Consider the following 12301-nt stretch of genomic DNA (forward strand, 5'->3'; position numbering starts at 1 on the left):
CAATGCAGGGCAGACTCATGTGCCCCCTTAGCCCAGGCTGCCCACCTCTGGGTCTCCCACACCCACTCCAAACCCCAAGGAGACGCTGAAGCCAGACTCCCGCTCTCAGCTGCGGGGCTGGCTGTGTGGGCCTCAGGAGAGGACCGCATCTGGGGACAGGTGTGGTGCTGCCTGAGCCTACAGTCAGCTGTGAGGGTGCAGTGTGGGTAGTGAGTGGCTCTATGTCCTTATCCCGCCCTTAGGCCAGGCTGCTAGCTGCCTATCTGCCCTCCCACCCACCACCCATTGACTTGTCCAAGGAAAGTCAGCAGGACACTACTGCACACATGCAGGCCATGTTGGAAGCAGGGGAGCGACAGCCGGGACAGGCAAAGATCTTGCTCTCCTCGGAGACCACATCCTGTCTCGTAAGCAAAGCAGACATGGCACACCAACCACAGAACGAGCAGGATCGCTCGGAACAGTGTGCGCGCTGCAACTTGATGTGACACGCAGTGCCAATCTCTCTGCATCTGAGGAGGAGGCATCTGAGCTGAGCCCAGTGATGCCAGGGGTCACGGGGGCTGTGAGGGCTCAAGGAGCTGGATGTGCAAAGTGCTCAGCGTGGCACCTGCATCTGGGCAGCGCTTTATGAGCACCTGCAGCTGCTGCCTTCATTAGCGGCAGCATTGATGTCGTCATCTAGGGGAGAGCCTTCCTCTCTGGGTCCCCCAACAGCCAGCTCCCACCCACCCCCAGCTTTCAGACCCACAGGGTAAGAAGGGCTGCAGAGGTCTGTCTGTCTGTCCGTCTGTCTCTGTCTTCCTCAGGTGCTTGAGGCTGACCCTGTGTGCAAAGCTCACCCTTATGAAGGTGTGGTTGAGGGGGGACTATTCCTGGGGGCAGCACCCCTAGGACACTAAGAAACCCTGGGGACCCTGCCCACTGCAGCCCCGCATGGCACTCTTGCTCACCTCCTGGACAGGGCCTCTGGATAGAACATTTCCTGGACTCGGACTGCACTTGGCAAGTGGCCTCCTCCTCCTGCCCGGCCAGCCCGGCCTCACGCACACGGATCTCCAGGCCCCAGGTGGCACCACAGGTCTTCCCGTCATGCATGCAGGGGCCCCAGCTGCCCCAGGGTCCCAGCTTACATTCCTCTGTAGGGCAAAGCAGCAAGATGGACAGACAGGTCAGTTAGCTGGTGGTGAGTGCCCTTTGGTCCCTTTATTTTCCCAAGGGCAAGGCTTGAGCATTTGAAGACACCATCTGTACCTGTGAGGGGCACTTGATCTCTCATTAGGGACAGAAGGGGACACATTTAAAACCCATTCCCAAGAGCCCAGCATGAGCAGAGGGCAGAGACTGCCATAGCCGGAAGGCAGCTGGTGACTACCCAGCTTCAAAGGGCAGGCTTCCTGGAGGAGGTGACCTATAAGCCAACTTGACGATGGAGTGGACCTCACAGCAGGAGAAGAATGCGGTTCTAGGGCCTATCAGAGTAGGGGTATCAGCTACCAGAGTAGGGGTGTAGGTTCAAGAGAGAAGGGGCAGGAGATGAGACTGAAGATCATCTGGGAAGTCCACAGGGAGCTGCACAAGGGTTTTGAACTTACCCGTGATCGAGCACAGAAGGCAGAAGCTACCCAGCACTGCTGGGAGGGAAAGTGAAGTCAAAGGCTTGCAGTTTTCAGCAGAGACGAATTTTCCCATATGTATGTAAATATGTTTTATCTATATTACATTTGATTCATCTAAGAGTGCCTGAGAGGCAGGCACAGGATACAGGCAGCTGTGAATGCCCCCATTCCACAGACCAGCACACTGGGGCCTGGAACTGGCATGGGGTTTGCCAATGGAACACAGCAGGGGCATACACAGAGTTTCAGGTGCCCTGGAGCCTGCAGGGAGCAGAGGGGCAGCCACAGAGCAACTGGGCCAGCCTGGCCCCATGATTCTGCCTCCACTGTCAGGCTGGGGCAGGGGCTGTCAAGTGCAGCTCAGAATGCCCAGAGAAACTAGGGACACAATGTGGGGCACCAGGAAGGCTTCCCGGAGGGGGAGACTCCTGACCTGAGGGTGGGGTAAGGGCAGGAGGTCTGCTGGTGGAAGAAGCAGCCCAAAGTCCCAGGACCACCTGGACCCGGATGCCCCCTGGAGTGGACAAGCAGCAGCGGAGCTCGGACAGGAAGAGGAAGATGGGATGGAGAGGCCGGCAGAGAAGAGCAGATTGCTGAGAGCCTGGACAGGCTCTGCCCAAGCACAACAGAAGCCACAAAGGGCCTTGAGCGGACAGCCACCAAGCAGATTGTCATTCTGAAATAATCTGGCTGCGCAGTGGAGAGCAGGCTGGAGAGCCCGAGGTAAGGCAGGGAGGCAGGTGGAGGCTGAGGCCTTAACCCCAGTGATGGATCGCGGGTGGGGAGTGGGGGCAGGGTGGGCTTGGGAGCTTCGTGCCCTTCCTGTTTTTCCATCACAAGCTCCTTCTGCCCATGACAATGATGACACACTGTGGATTCATTGTCATGTCTCCTACCTGGCATTGAAATGTCATTCTGTGCGGGCAGAGGCCCTGCCTTCTGCTCACTAGCACATCCCCCTCACCTAGGATAGTGCCTGGCCTTCCAGCTGTGATGGTGCATGCCTGTAGTCCAGGACTCGGAGAGGCTGGGGCAGGAAGATCTCAAGTTTGAACCCAGCCTGGGCCTGTTCCAGTACACTGCAGATGACTCGGGCAGGTCCCCTGTGCAGGACACAGTGGCACTGGGCCTCCCAGCACCACGTGCCCTTCTACCGTGATGTGTCCCTGTCTCCCCACACCGGTCACCCAGCCGCTGCTCCAAGCAGGCCAGGAGTCTGCACTCACCCTGGCACTCCCGACTGCTCTGCTTGGTCAAGGTGCCTGGCGGGCAGGTGGGCAGACACTTCCCCTTGTGCAGAAAGAACCGCCTCTTGCAGCGCATGCAGAAGTCCTGGCTGAAGCAGCTGTCGCACGTGGCCCCGCATTCTACAAAAGAGGCCAGACGCCACAGTGAGGGCCCTGCCCACGAGAGGCCCCGGGTCTGCCCGAGGCAGGCTCTGAGCAGCCGCAGCTCTGAGCATGGGGTCCAGATGCAGTGTCTCCTCTGAACTGCAGATTTGGCCAAGGTCAAAATGGGCTGCATATGGAGATCTTTCCTCCTCTTAGCTGTGCTCAGAAAGGGCAAGTGAGTTGCTTGAAAGCACACAGCAAATCTGAGCTGGGGGTGAGGCTTCCCTGGATGTTTTTCCACCAGGCTCAGACGTGATCGTGGTTTGTGCAAGCTCAGACGTGATCGTGGTTTGTCCCAAGTCACAACAAAGACAGGAGTTAGAACACTCTTCTGGGCTAGGCCCCGAGAAGATGAGTAACATGCCCAGGGCCACACAGCAAGCTAGAGGTGATGGTTCCCTGCCGTTAGTGCTGATGAAGGCAGAGAGGGGATGACTGCCAGCCTGGAGCTGAGCAGGTATCAAGTCTGGGCTTGGGTGAATTCCTGCCTCCTCCAGCTGAGAGGGAGGCAGACGATGGGGCAGGGTAGGGGCCACCTACTTTTGCACCTGTTGACCTCCTGGCCACGGATGCCAAAGAAGCCGAGCGGACAATCGTGCACACACTTGCCATACTGGCGGATGCCCTCGCGGCGGATGAGCAGGAAGAGCCTCTGCTGGCAGGTGGAGCAGCCATTCTCCTCCGAGCAGATGACGCAGCCCGTGCAGTTGCCCTCCAGGCCAGTGCCCACTGCCAGACAGACAGGGAGAGGGGGAGAGGACAGATTCAGCACACATGTGAGCCCCCCACACTGTCTCATTGCACTGCTACCTGGGCACAGTGGCACCCAAACAAGACTACATTTCCCAGCTTCCCTTGCACCTAGATGCAGGCATGCAACCATGACAGGGCCATGCCCTTTGTCATCCCTTATCCTTTCTATAGGGTAGAACATGAACATGATGGTTGGAGCACAGCAGTTATTCTGGACCATGAAGTGGAAACTATCCCCAGGATGGTGGAGAGATAAGATCAAAGGAGCCTGGGTCTCTGAAGAAAGCTGGACTGCTGTACCAGCTCTAGACTGCACCTATAGACTGTCAGGATGAGAAAGAAACCAACATCTGTTTTTCATACACTACTGTTATTTGGAGATTTCTCTTATTCATTGTCACATTTAGAATTTACTAAGGCAGGGTGTTGAGGTTGATAAAAAATGCAGTTGATGCATAAATTTTTTAAATTTATTATCAAAAAGACACATTACCAATAATCTTGTCAAAATATTCCCTCTCTCTTTGAATATGCTTGTCGTTCTTGTCACTTTCTGAAGCATTTCTTCTCTTTCTAATTTTTTTTTATTTTTTGTCTTCTTGAGACAGGATCTTGCTATGCAGTTCAAGCTGGTCTTGAACTCAATTTGTAGCCCAGGCTAACCTCAAACTCGCAAAGATCCTCCAGTCTCAGCATCCCGAGTGCTGGGATTACAGGCATGCACTACTCTTCTGAAGCATTTTGGGAAGTCCTCTTTCTTAATTGTCTTTGTTCCACTGTCATGGCTGCCTCAGTGCCCTGAATCCATTCAAAATGTTTACCTTCCACAATCATTTTGACTTTTGGAAAGAGCCAGAAGCCACACAGAGCCAGATCTGGTGTAGAAGGTGGCTGAGCGTATACTATAATACTTTTACGAGTCTGCCTGGCAGATGGCACTCTGCAGCAGCATTCACTGTGTTTTTGAACATAACTCAAAAGACATGAAAGAGGGCTTCCAGAAATGCTTTAGAAAGTGGCAAGAACAGCGGGATAAGCGTGATAAAGTAAGAAGAGTGGGGCATGGTGGTGTATTCCTGTAATCCCAGCACCTGGGAAGCTGAGGTAAGAGGATGGTCCCAAGTTTGAGGCCAGCCTGGAGTACATAGTAAGACCCTATCTCCAAAAAAAAAAAAAAAAGTGAAGGGTATAATTTGGGAGGGCTAAATGGCAAAGTGTCTTTCACTATAACAAATTGTTTATGTAAGCATTCACTATATATTTTGATGGTCCCTTGTATTTTTGATTGTTGCAGGAGCACATGCATATGGGGGTGGGCTAAGACCTTCACCTTCCTGCATGGCTCTGCGTGATATTCCATTCCCCACTGTCACCACCATCAAACACACCCAGTACCATTGGGTACAGCAGGTTGAGGGGAGGAATTTTCATTGCTCCAGAACTGAGAACCATGAACCAAAGCTGGGGAGAAAGAGGTAGAAAATAGCCTCGGATCTAAAGACAGTGTCGCCAAGGCCCATGGGGAGGCTGTAGCGGGTAGGAAGGGCATCTCCTCAGGACCACTTGGAGGGAGTTCCAAAGAGATGCACAGGAAGCTCTCAGACAGACAGTCGGGGCCTGCAGGGGATGCCAGCCACTCCTGCCCCATAAGGATATAAACCTGCATCTGTAGCCCTGCAGCTGTGCCCCTTCCCACATCTCTCTGAGCAGAGATAGTGACCAGGAGAGAAGGCAAAGCTGAGGCGGGGACAGCAGCAGGAGACCGGCCTGTCTTTCCCAGCAGGCTTGAGGGGCTGTCAGGGGCCAGGAGGAGCCTGGCTTAGGGGCCTGTCTGGCTGCCTTGCAGGGGCCCCTGGCTGGCTGGTGCCCAGCAGTGAGAAGCAAAGTGTCAGGAAGTGACCAGGTCTCAGAGGGGGACAGGAAAGGCCGAGCATCTCCTTAGAAGAAGCAACAGGGCAAACACTAAACTCTCCGTGTTTGTGCTCCACCAAGGCCAGTTGGTGAGGGAGCTGGTCACACACCTCGGTTTCCCGAGCCTATGCCCCTTCCTCAGGTCAGCAGGGGGTGGTCCCACCAGAGCCTGACCAGATTATCACTCCCGTGAGTCCAACACGAAAGTGTAGGGCCCCCCAGGGGGAGTGTTAAGGTTGGGATCTGGAACATTCCCCAAAAACTCCTGAGTTGAAGGCCTGGTCCCCACAGCAGCGATGCTCAGAGATGGGGCTTTGGGGGAGCGATTGGATCACATGGCCCTGACCACACCACTGGGTGAATGCGTTGGTGCTTCATAGCTGGTGGACCACTGGGTGTGCCCTTGAGAATTCTATCTTGTCTCTATCTCTGTCTTTCTCTCCCTTCCTTTCTCTGTCTCTCTCTGTGTGTCTCTCTCTGTCTCTCTGTCTCTCTGTCTTTCTCCTCTGATTCTCCCTCTCTCTCTCTCTGTCTGCCCCCGTGCAGTGAGCTGCTTTGCTCCGCACGTGGTCCCTCCAGGATGCTCTGCCTCACCAGGGGCCCAGAAGAGACAGAGCCAAGTGAGTGGGGCTGAAAACTCTGAAACCATGAGCCAAGACAGACCTTTCCTCCTGTGAGCTCCCGGGCATCTCATCATAGTGACAGAAAGCTGCACAGCACAGGTGGGGCCGTAGAGGAGGCGGAGCAGACCCCCTCCCCAGACCTGGCCAAGCATGCTTCCTCCCCTTCCCCTGGGATGCATCCTGCCACCTCCCAGGCCTGATCTTCAGCTCCCTGGATCCTGTGACCCCGTGCTGCTGAGAACCCTGTTTCTGTTGCTTATGACCCAGCAGCCTGCCCTATGTGTGCTGCCCACAAGGACACCGTAACCGACAAGCGCCCTGGCCCCGCCCCAGGCAGAGCACCAGGTGGCAATGCCCGTGATTCTCCTGCCCAGGGATGAGAACTGCAGCAGACAGCAGAGCGACAATTTGTGTTTCCAAAAGTGCACAGCTGGCAGAGACTTGAGGCAAGACAAATTGTGTCAGTGTCGGGGGATTCCCAGGCCCAAGAGAGCCACCTCCGCAGAATTTAACAGGGCCTGGTCTTCCCACTGTCTTGGCAAAAGATTTAAATTCTGACGGTACCAAGGGCTGCTAAGGATAAGAGGAAACTTTTACTTTTATAGCCATGTGCACTTTGCAGGAAAACCTGGCAGCATCTCCTAATTCGGAAGACATGCCTTTTCCAAACATAGCAGTTTGACCTCTTGAGTAAAACCCCAGCACATCAGCACTCCTCGAGGCCTTGTTCCAGCACAGACTGCCCGGTTCTGCCCCAGCCTCTGATTCTGCTCAGGTGGGGCCTGGTGATCTGCATTTCTAACAGATTCCCAGGTGACCTGATGCAGCTGCTTACTCACCTGGAGAAACTCTTGCCTTGTGCACAGAGATGTGTACAAAGATGTTTACTGCAGCGTGATTTAACAGCAAACAGTTGCAAAGATCTAACTCGCCACCAGAAGAATAGATAAGTGCATGGTGGTATAGCCACATACCACAGTCGTATACCATATACACAACCCAGCTGTGATAAATGCGGGAGGTGGAGTTATGGTTATCATTGTGGTCAAAACTCAAAGACAATGTCCGGAGGAAAAAGCAAGTTGCACAATGAATCATGTAGCAGAACATTTATATCAAGTTCAGAAGCCTGCTGAGCTTTGTAACACTGATGATATGAAGTGTATACTCAAAGAAGGCATAGAAGGGATGAGCACACACCAAATCCAAGCTGATAGCACTTCTAGGTCAAATGTGGGGAAAGGGTTTGGGAACCAAGACTAGAGACTTCCCCTGCATCTGTAATGTTTACTTCCCTAAAACCTGAAGCAAATGTGAAAATGGAAAGATTTGATCAAAGTGGCTGGCGGATACACAGACACACATTGAATTATTTTTTATTCTTGACTATAAGTTTAAAATAGTCCATAATAAAAATACATTAAAAGAAAAAAACATTTAGCCTCTATGCTGCCCTGGTCCAGAAGGCCAAATTGTTCCCCTCCTCTTCCCCCAGCTCCGCTCCCTGAGCTGAGGTAGCAGACAGAGGAAGCTGACACATTCTGGACACATGGAAAGAGTTTCTGACAGTGCTGGAGACCCACACCCTGGACTGAGCTAGTCTTCTCTAGGTGTCTTCTCCCTCAGGTCCTAGAATTGATTGCTAGCAATTCACATTGTCTACAAGGAGAGAGTGCATTTCCCAAGATCCTTTGCAGCTCTATGTGGTCATGTTGCCACAACTGTCCAATGAGATGTGAGTGGGCACCCCTTGGTCATACCCAGGAAATGCCTGCTCTTCTCCATTGCTTTAGTTACTTTTTTCATTGCTGAGAGCAAATACCCAACACCTTCAAGTTAAGGAAGAAAAGGTATATTTAGCTCATAGTTTATAGAGGTCTCAGTGCATAATTGGCTGGCTCCAAGCCAGGGTAGCTTGGCAGAGGGGCATCACAAGAGGAGAAACAGTTCATGTCAGGCAGAAGACAGCAAAAACCAGCAAGCAGGGGACCTTAGCAAATTTTTTCTGCCCCTTTTATACTCCATCCAGGCTACCAGGATTAGGGTAGAGCCAAACCAATCAGCGAACTGATTTAGTAATCACCACCCTTAATCTCAGCACTGTACCACATGAATCATCTACACAATCTAGATCAAGCCACCTCTGAAAAACCCCCACCTATGACCACATGAGGCTTTGAGAGAACATCTAAACACAAGTCATAACATCCCCTCACAGAAGAATCGCAGACTTCACAGCTGGAGCCATGCCAGGTTGCGGTGATGGAGAAATCCTACAAAAAGATGTCACTGCAGCCACACCAACCCAGGAGTGTCTACTGCACATTCTATGGGAGTGGTAGGAAGTTGTGATAATCTTCTTTAGGCTGCTGGGCCTTTCTGATTCTCCATAGTGACTGATGGTGTAAGGTCTTCAGGCAGCAGGTGGACACAGACCAATGCCACTGGAGGCCTGAGTACCATGGTGTTCCTCTCATTGTGTAACCTTCCTGAAGCTGAAATGTGACCCCATTAACAAAGGGCCAGAGGGCACTCAAATGACTTGAGGTTGATCCCTGCCACATGGAAAAACAGTTCAAATTACAGAAAAATAAAGTAGTGTTTCCCACAAGCTGATTTTGTGGACGAAGACCCCTGACCCCAGTGGGTATGCCACTTTGGGGTTGAGAACCCAGGCTCAAGGAGGCAAAATGATGTGCTGGTGTCACAAAAGATCTGTAGGGGCAGGGACCACATCAGTCTACCCTCCTAGGCATCCCCTCAGAGAACATTTGCACAGGGCCTCCTTAGCATCAGGCAGAGCAGGGGCCATGGGACGAGCTGCCAGGGCCTCTGCCTCTATGGGACTCACAGTGGTAGGAAGGCTGAGGCCTCAGAACTGACAATGCAGGTGGATAGGACCAGGGCTCCCAGACAAGGACTAAGCAAAACTCTTACCACTAGAAGAGGAGCTCAGAAGTCACAAAGTACTCAGCCTGAACAAGGCAGTTTTACTGGTGACCTTGAGGCTAGAAGAGATGGAACCTTCCCCAAAAGACACCCAGGCAACAAGGGACCTGTTTACATCCACCACAGTGGTTGTAGAATGATGACTCAGTATGATGACCCTTGCCACCCTCGGAGAATGTTAGTGAGGGGGAATTTGGGGATGGATCTTAACATCTTTCAACCCTAGTCTTGATAAGCAGGTAACTTCACCAATCACCCCCTATTCCCAGCCCCACCTCCAGTTTAGTTGCCTGGGCAGGTAACTAGGGTGCCTCTAAGTGGTACTGCCACTGCTGACTTTCTTAATTCTCCTGGTCTGGGTCTGATCTCTCATCACGTCTCTTAACTCCTGAAAAAAAAAAGCAGTGATATACCCAGTGTCGCCAGTGTAGAGACCTCAGTTTGTGAATAATAAATAGTGGCCACTAGAGTTTGCACAGCACTGCTCTAGAAACATCCAAACTTGATGGTTCTTAAACTGTGCATCACAATCTTAGACAGGTTTGTAAAATGTGTGCTTTGGGCCCTGAATGTGCACTTTCACAAATTTACAATAAATGTAACACGTATATGGGAAGCACTTTCCCTACTCCAAGGCCCCTTTCCCTACAACTGGTGTGAACAACCATGCTTGTACTGTGTGAGCCTGGCCCTCACCATTGACTCACTTGGGGGCTGATTAGACCATCTCTCTTGAGACTATGATGGCACAGAGTGGTCTGGCCTGGTCTTCTGACCTAAGGACAGTTGCAGGTGGGATAGGTGGCCTGTTTAGTGCACATGTCTCCCCCAAAATGACAGTCTGCTATGGTTTGTGTCTGGATGTCCCCCCAAGGCCTCATGTGGTCATGGAGGTGGGCTTTTCAGAGGTGGGTGAATCTAGAGTTTGTCATTGATTCATATAGCCTAATGCTGGGATTAAGAGTGTGAATGCTAAACATGCACTAGGGAGGGTACCCTGCATACAATCCAAGGGACAGAAAGAGGCTTGCCTTCTCTCTCTCTGTTGTTGCTTTTGCTGTCTTCCACTGTCATGAACTGTTGCCCTCTGCCACGTGCCACCCTGCCGTGGACCCAGCCAATTATGGACAGAAACTGTGAGCGAAGTAAACCTTTCCCCCTTTAACTTTGGATGTCAGGTATTTTGTCTCAACAACAAAAGGAAAGTAACTAAGACAGAGTCAAAAGACATGAGTGAGCACGAGCATCCACAGCCTCTTCTTTTGCTGACAAAAGCACACCTGCCACCCTGTCCAGCTTTGGGGTTCATGTGGAGTTATTTCTACTCTAACACACATCACCTGTGGTTGGGCAATGCAGCATCTGGTGCCCTTGACCTCAGTGGCTGTTGGTTCAGATAGTGGCCTGAGACTTAGCAAGAGCTGGCTCTGGGATTTTTTTTGTCCATGTCAATAGGCATATGTACATGCTTGTGCATGTGATGTGCATGTGATGTGCATGTGTGTGTGTGTGTGTGTGTGTGTGTGTGTGTGAGATGAGAGTGCACTTTTTTCCACTCTTCAGATCTAGAAAGATGTAGACCAGAACTGGCTGGTGCCGTGACAGGGAATAATGGAGGCCACAGAGCAGCAGCAGGTTCTAGAAGGAGCCATCCATGCACCTGGGTCACCCCAGGCACCCATGATTCTTTTTTTTTCTCAAGCCACTCTGAGTTACATTTTCTGTCACTTGCAGTCAGATGACTTCTAATTCAGAAGCAGAGAGTGAGAAAAATAAACAAATCAGATGCAGGGAGAGAAGCAGCAATCAGAAGTGTCATGGGCTCCAAAGTTTTTCACATTTCACAGTCCCTCCTAAGGCTTCACTTGCCCTGCAGCTCCAAAGAAAGTCTCCCTGCCACTTGAGTTCTCTCAGCTTACAAATGAAGCAGATGTCGCTTGATACAAAACAGAGCATACAGAAGCAGTTCTGTTTCTGCAGAGTAGAGGGACCTGGAGCAGCAACTACACACTTTGACTACCGTTGCACCCAAAAGGAACCTTGGGATTCCAGGACGCACAATGAAAACCCCCAGATCCTTTTATATTTCAGGCAGATTTTGGCTCCTGTTGCTGACCTCTCCCAACTCTAATGCAAGTTTATAAATAAAAGCATCTGAGCTCTAAATTACAAACTCCTGAGTTTCTTGGGTATCAGATTGGAAAGTACCTCCTATAATTTCACTTAACAACTGTCTCCCATAATCAAAACCATCCTTATCCAGTTGAAATGCCGGTTGGCCACATGTATTTGACCCTGCATGGATCCAGCAACTAGAGAGTCCTGAATGACATCTGAGTCAACCATCCCTCTCCTGCCACCTCCAGCTTAGTTGCCTCATCTTCCCCTAGCACCAAGGGGCAAAGGGAGCTGAGACTTGGGTGTGCATTTCATGAGGAAGGATAAGCACGTCAGGCCTCACAGGTGACAAAGTGATACAGGCTGTGACAACTCTGAATCTATGCACCAACCCAGGGTTGGAGGACCCACCCATCAAGTCATTCATCTGTCCATTCATCAAACAGTTACTGAACCCCTACTGTATGTCAGACCCAGGGCCAGCTCATTGTTTACACTTGGGGGGTATGAGCACGGGCAAGGAACTTTACCTCTCTGAGCCTCAGTTTTTCTAGCTGCCTAATGAGGGTAATAATGCTTGCATTGCAAGGTTTTCATGACTAAAGGAGATCATGCAGGAAACTCTTTGCTCAGAGCCCAGCACACAGCAGGGACCGGATAAACTGCATGTAGTGTCACTATGAAGAGGAGGATGTGTTTTGTTCCTCTAAGGATCTATGAAATCTAAGGACATGGGTTATGGTGCAGATGCCCAGGTGGAAATCCTGGATCCACTGCTCAGGGAATGACCTTGGACCAGTCCCTTCATCTCTGAGAGCCTCAGTTTCCCCATCTGAACAACTGGCAGCAACTTCCACCCCCACTGGCTTTGTTAAGAGAGGAAGCAGGGGCTGGGGATTTAGCTCAGCAGCAAAGCGCCTGCCTGGCAAGCGCAAGG

At 51.6% G+C, this 12301-nt stretch overlaps 1 protein-coding gene across 1 annotated transcript in view; it reads right to left on the bottom strand.

Moving 5' to 3' along the window:
- Rspo4 (R-spondin 4) overlaps positions 1 to 12301 on the bottom strand; it is a 30002-nt gene that overhangs the window by 1577 nt on the left and 16124 nt on the right. The window contains exons 2-4 of the mRNA XM_005414687.2: positions 3551 to 3739; positions 2846 to 2986; positions 954 to 1139 (exon numbers count right to left, since the gene is read on the bottom strand). Of these exons, the coding sequence (XP_005414744.1) occupies positions 954 to 1139; positions 2846 to 2986; positions 3551 to 3739 (516 nt within the window). The remainder of the gene's footprint in view (positions 1 to 953; positions 1140 to 2845; positions 2987 to 3550; positions 3740 to 12301) is intronic.

The sequence above is a fragment of the Chinchilla lanigera genome, unplaced genomic scaffold (genome assembly GCF_000276665.1).
Source record: "Chinchilla lanigera isolate Chin_1 unplaced genomic scaffold, ChiLan1.0 scaffold00195, whole genome shotgun sequence".
NCBI classification, from domain to species: Eukaryota; Metazoa; Chordata; class Mammalia; order Rodentia; family Chinchillidae; genus Chinchilla; species Chinchilla lanigera.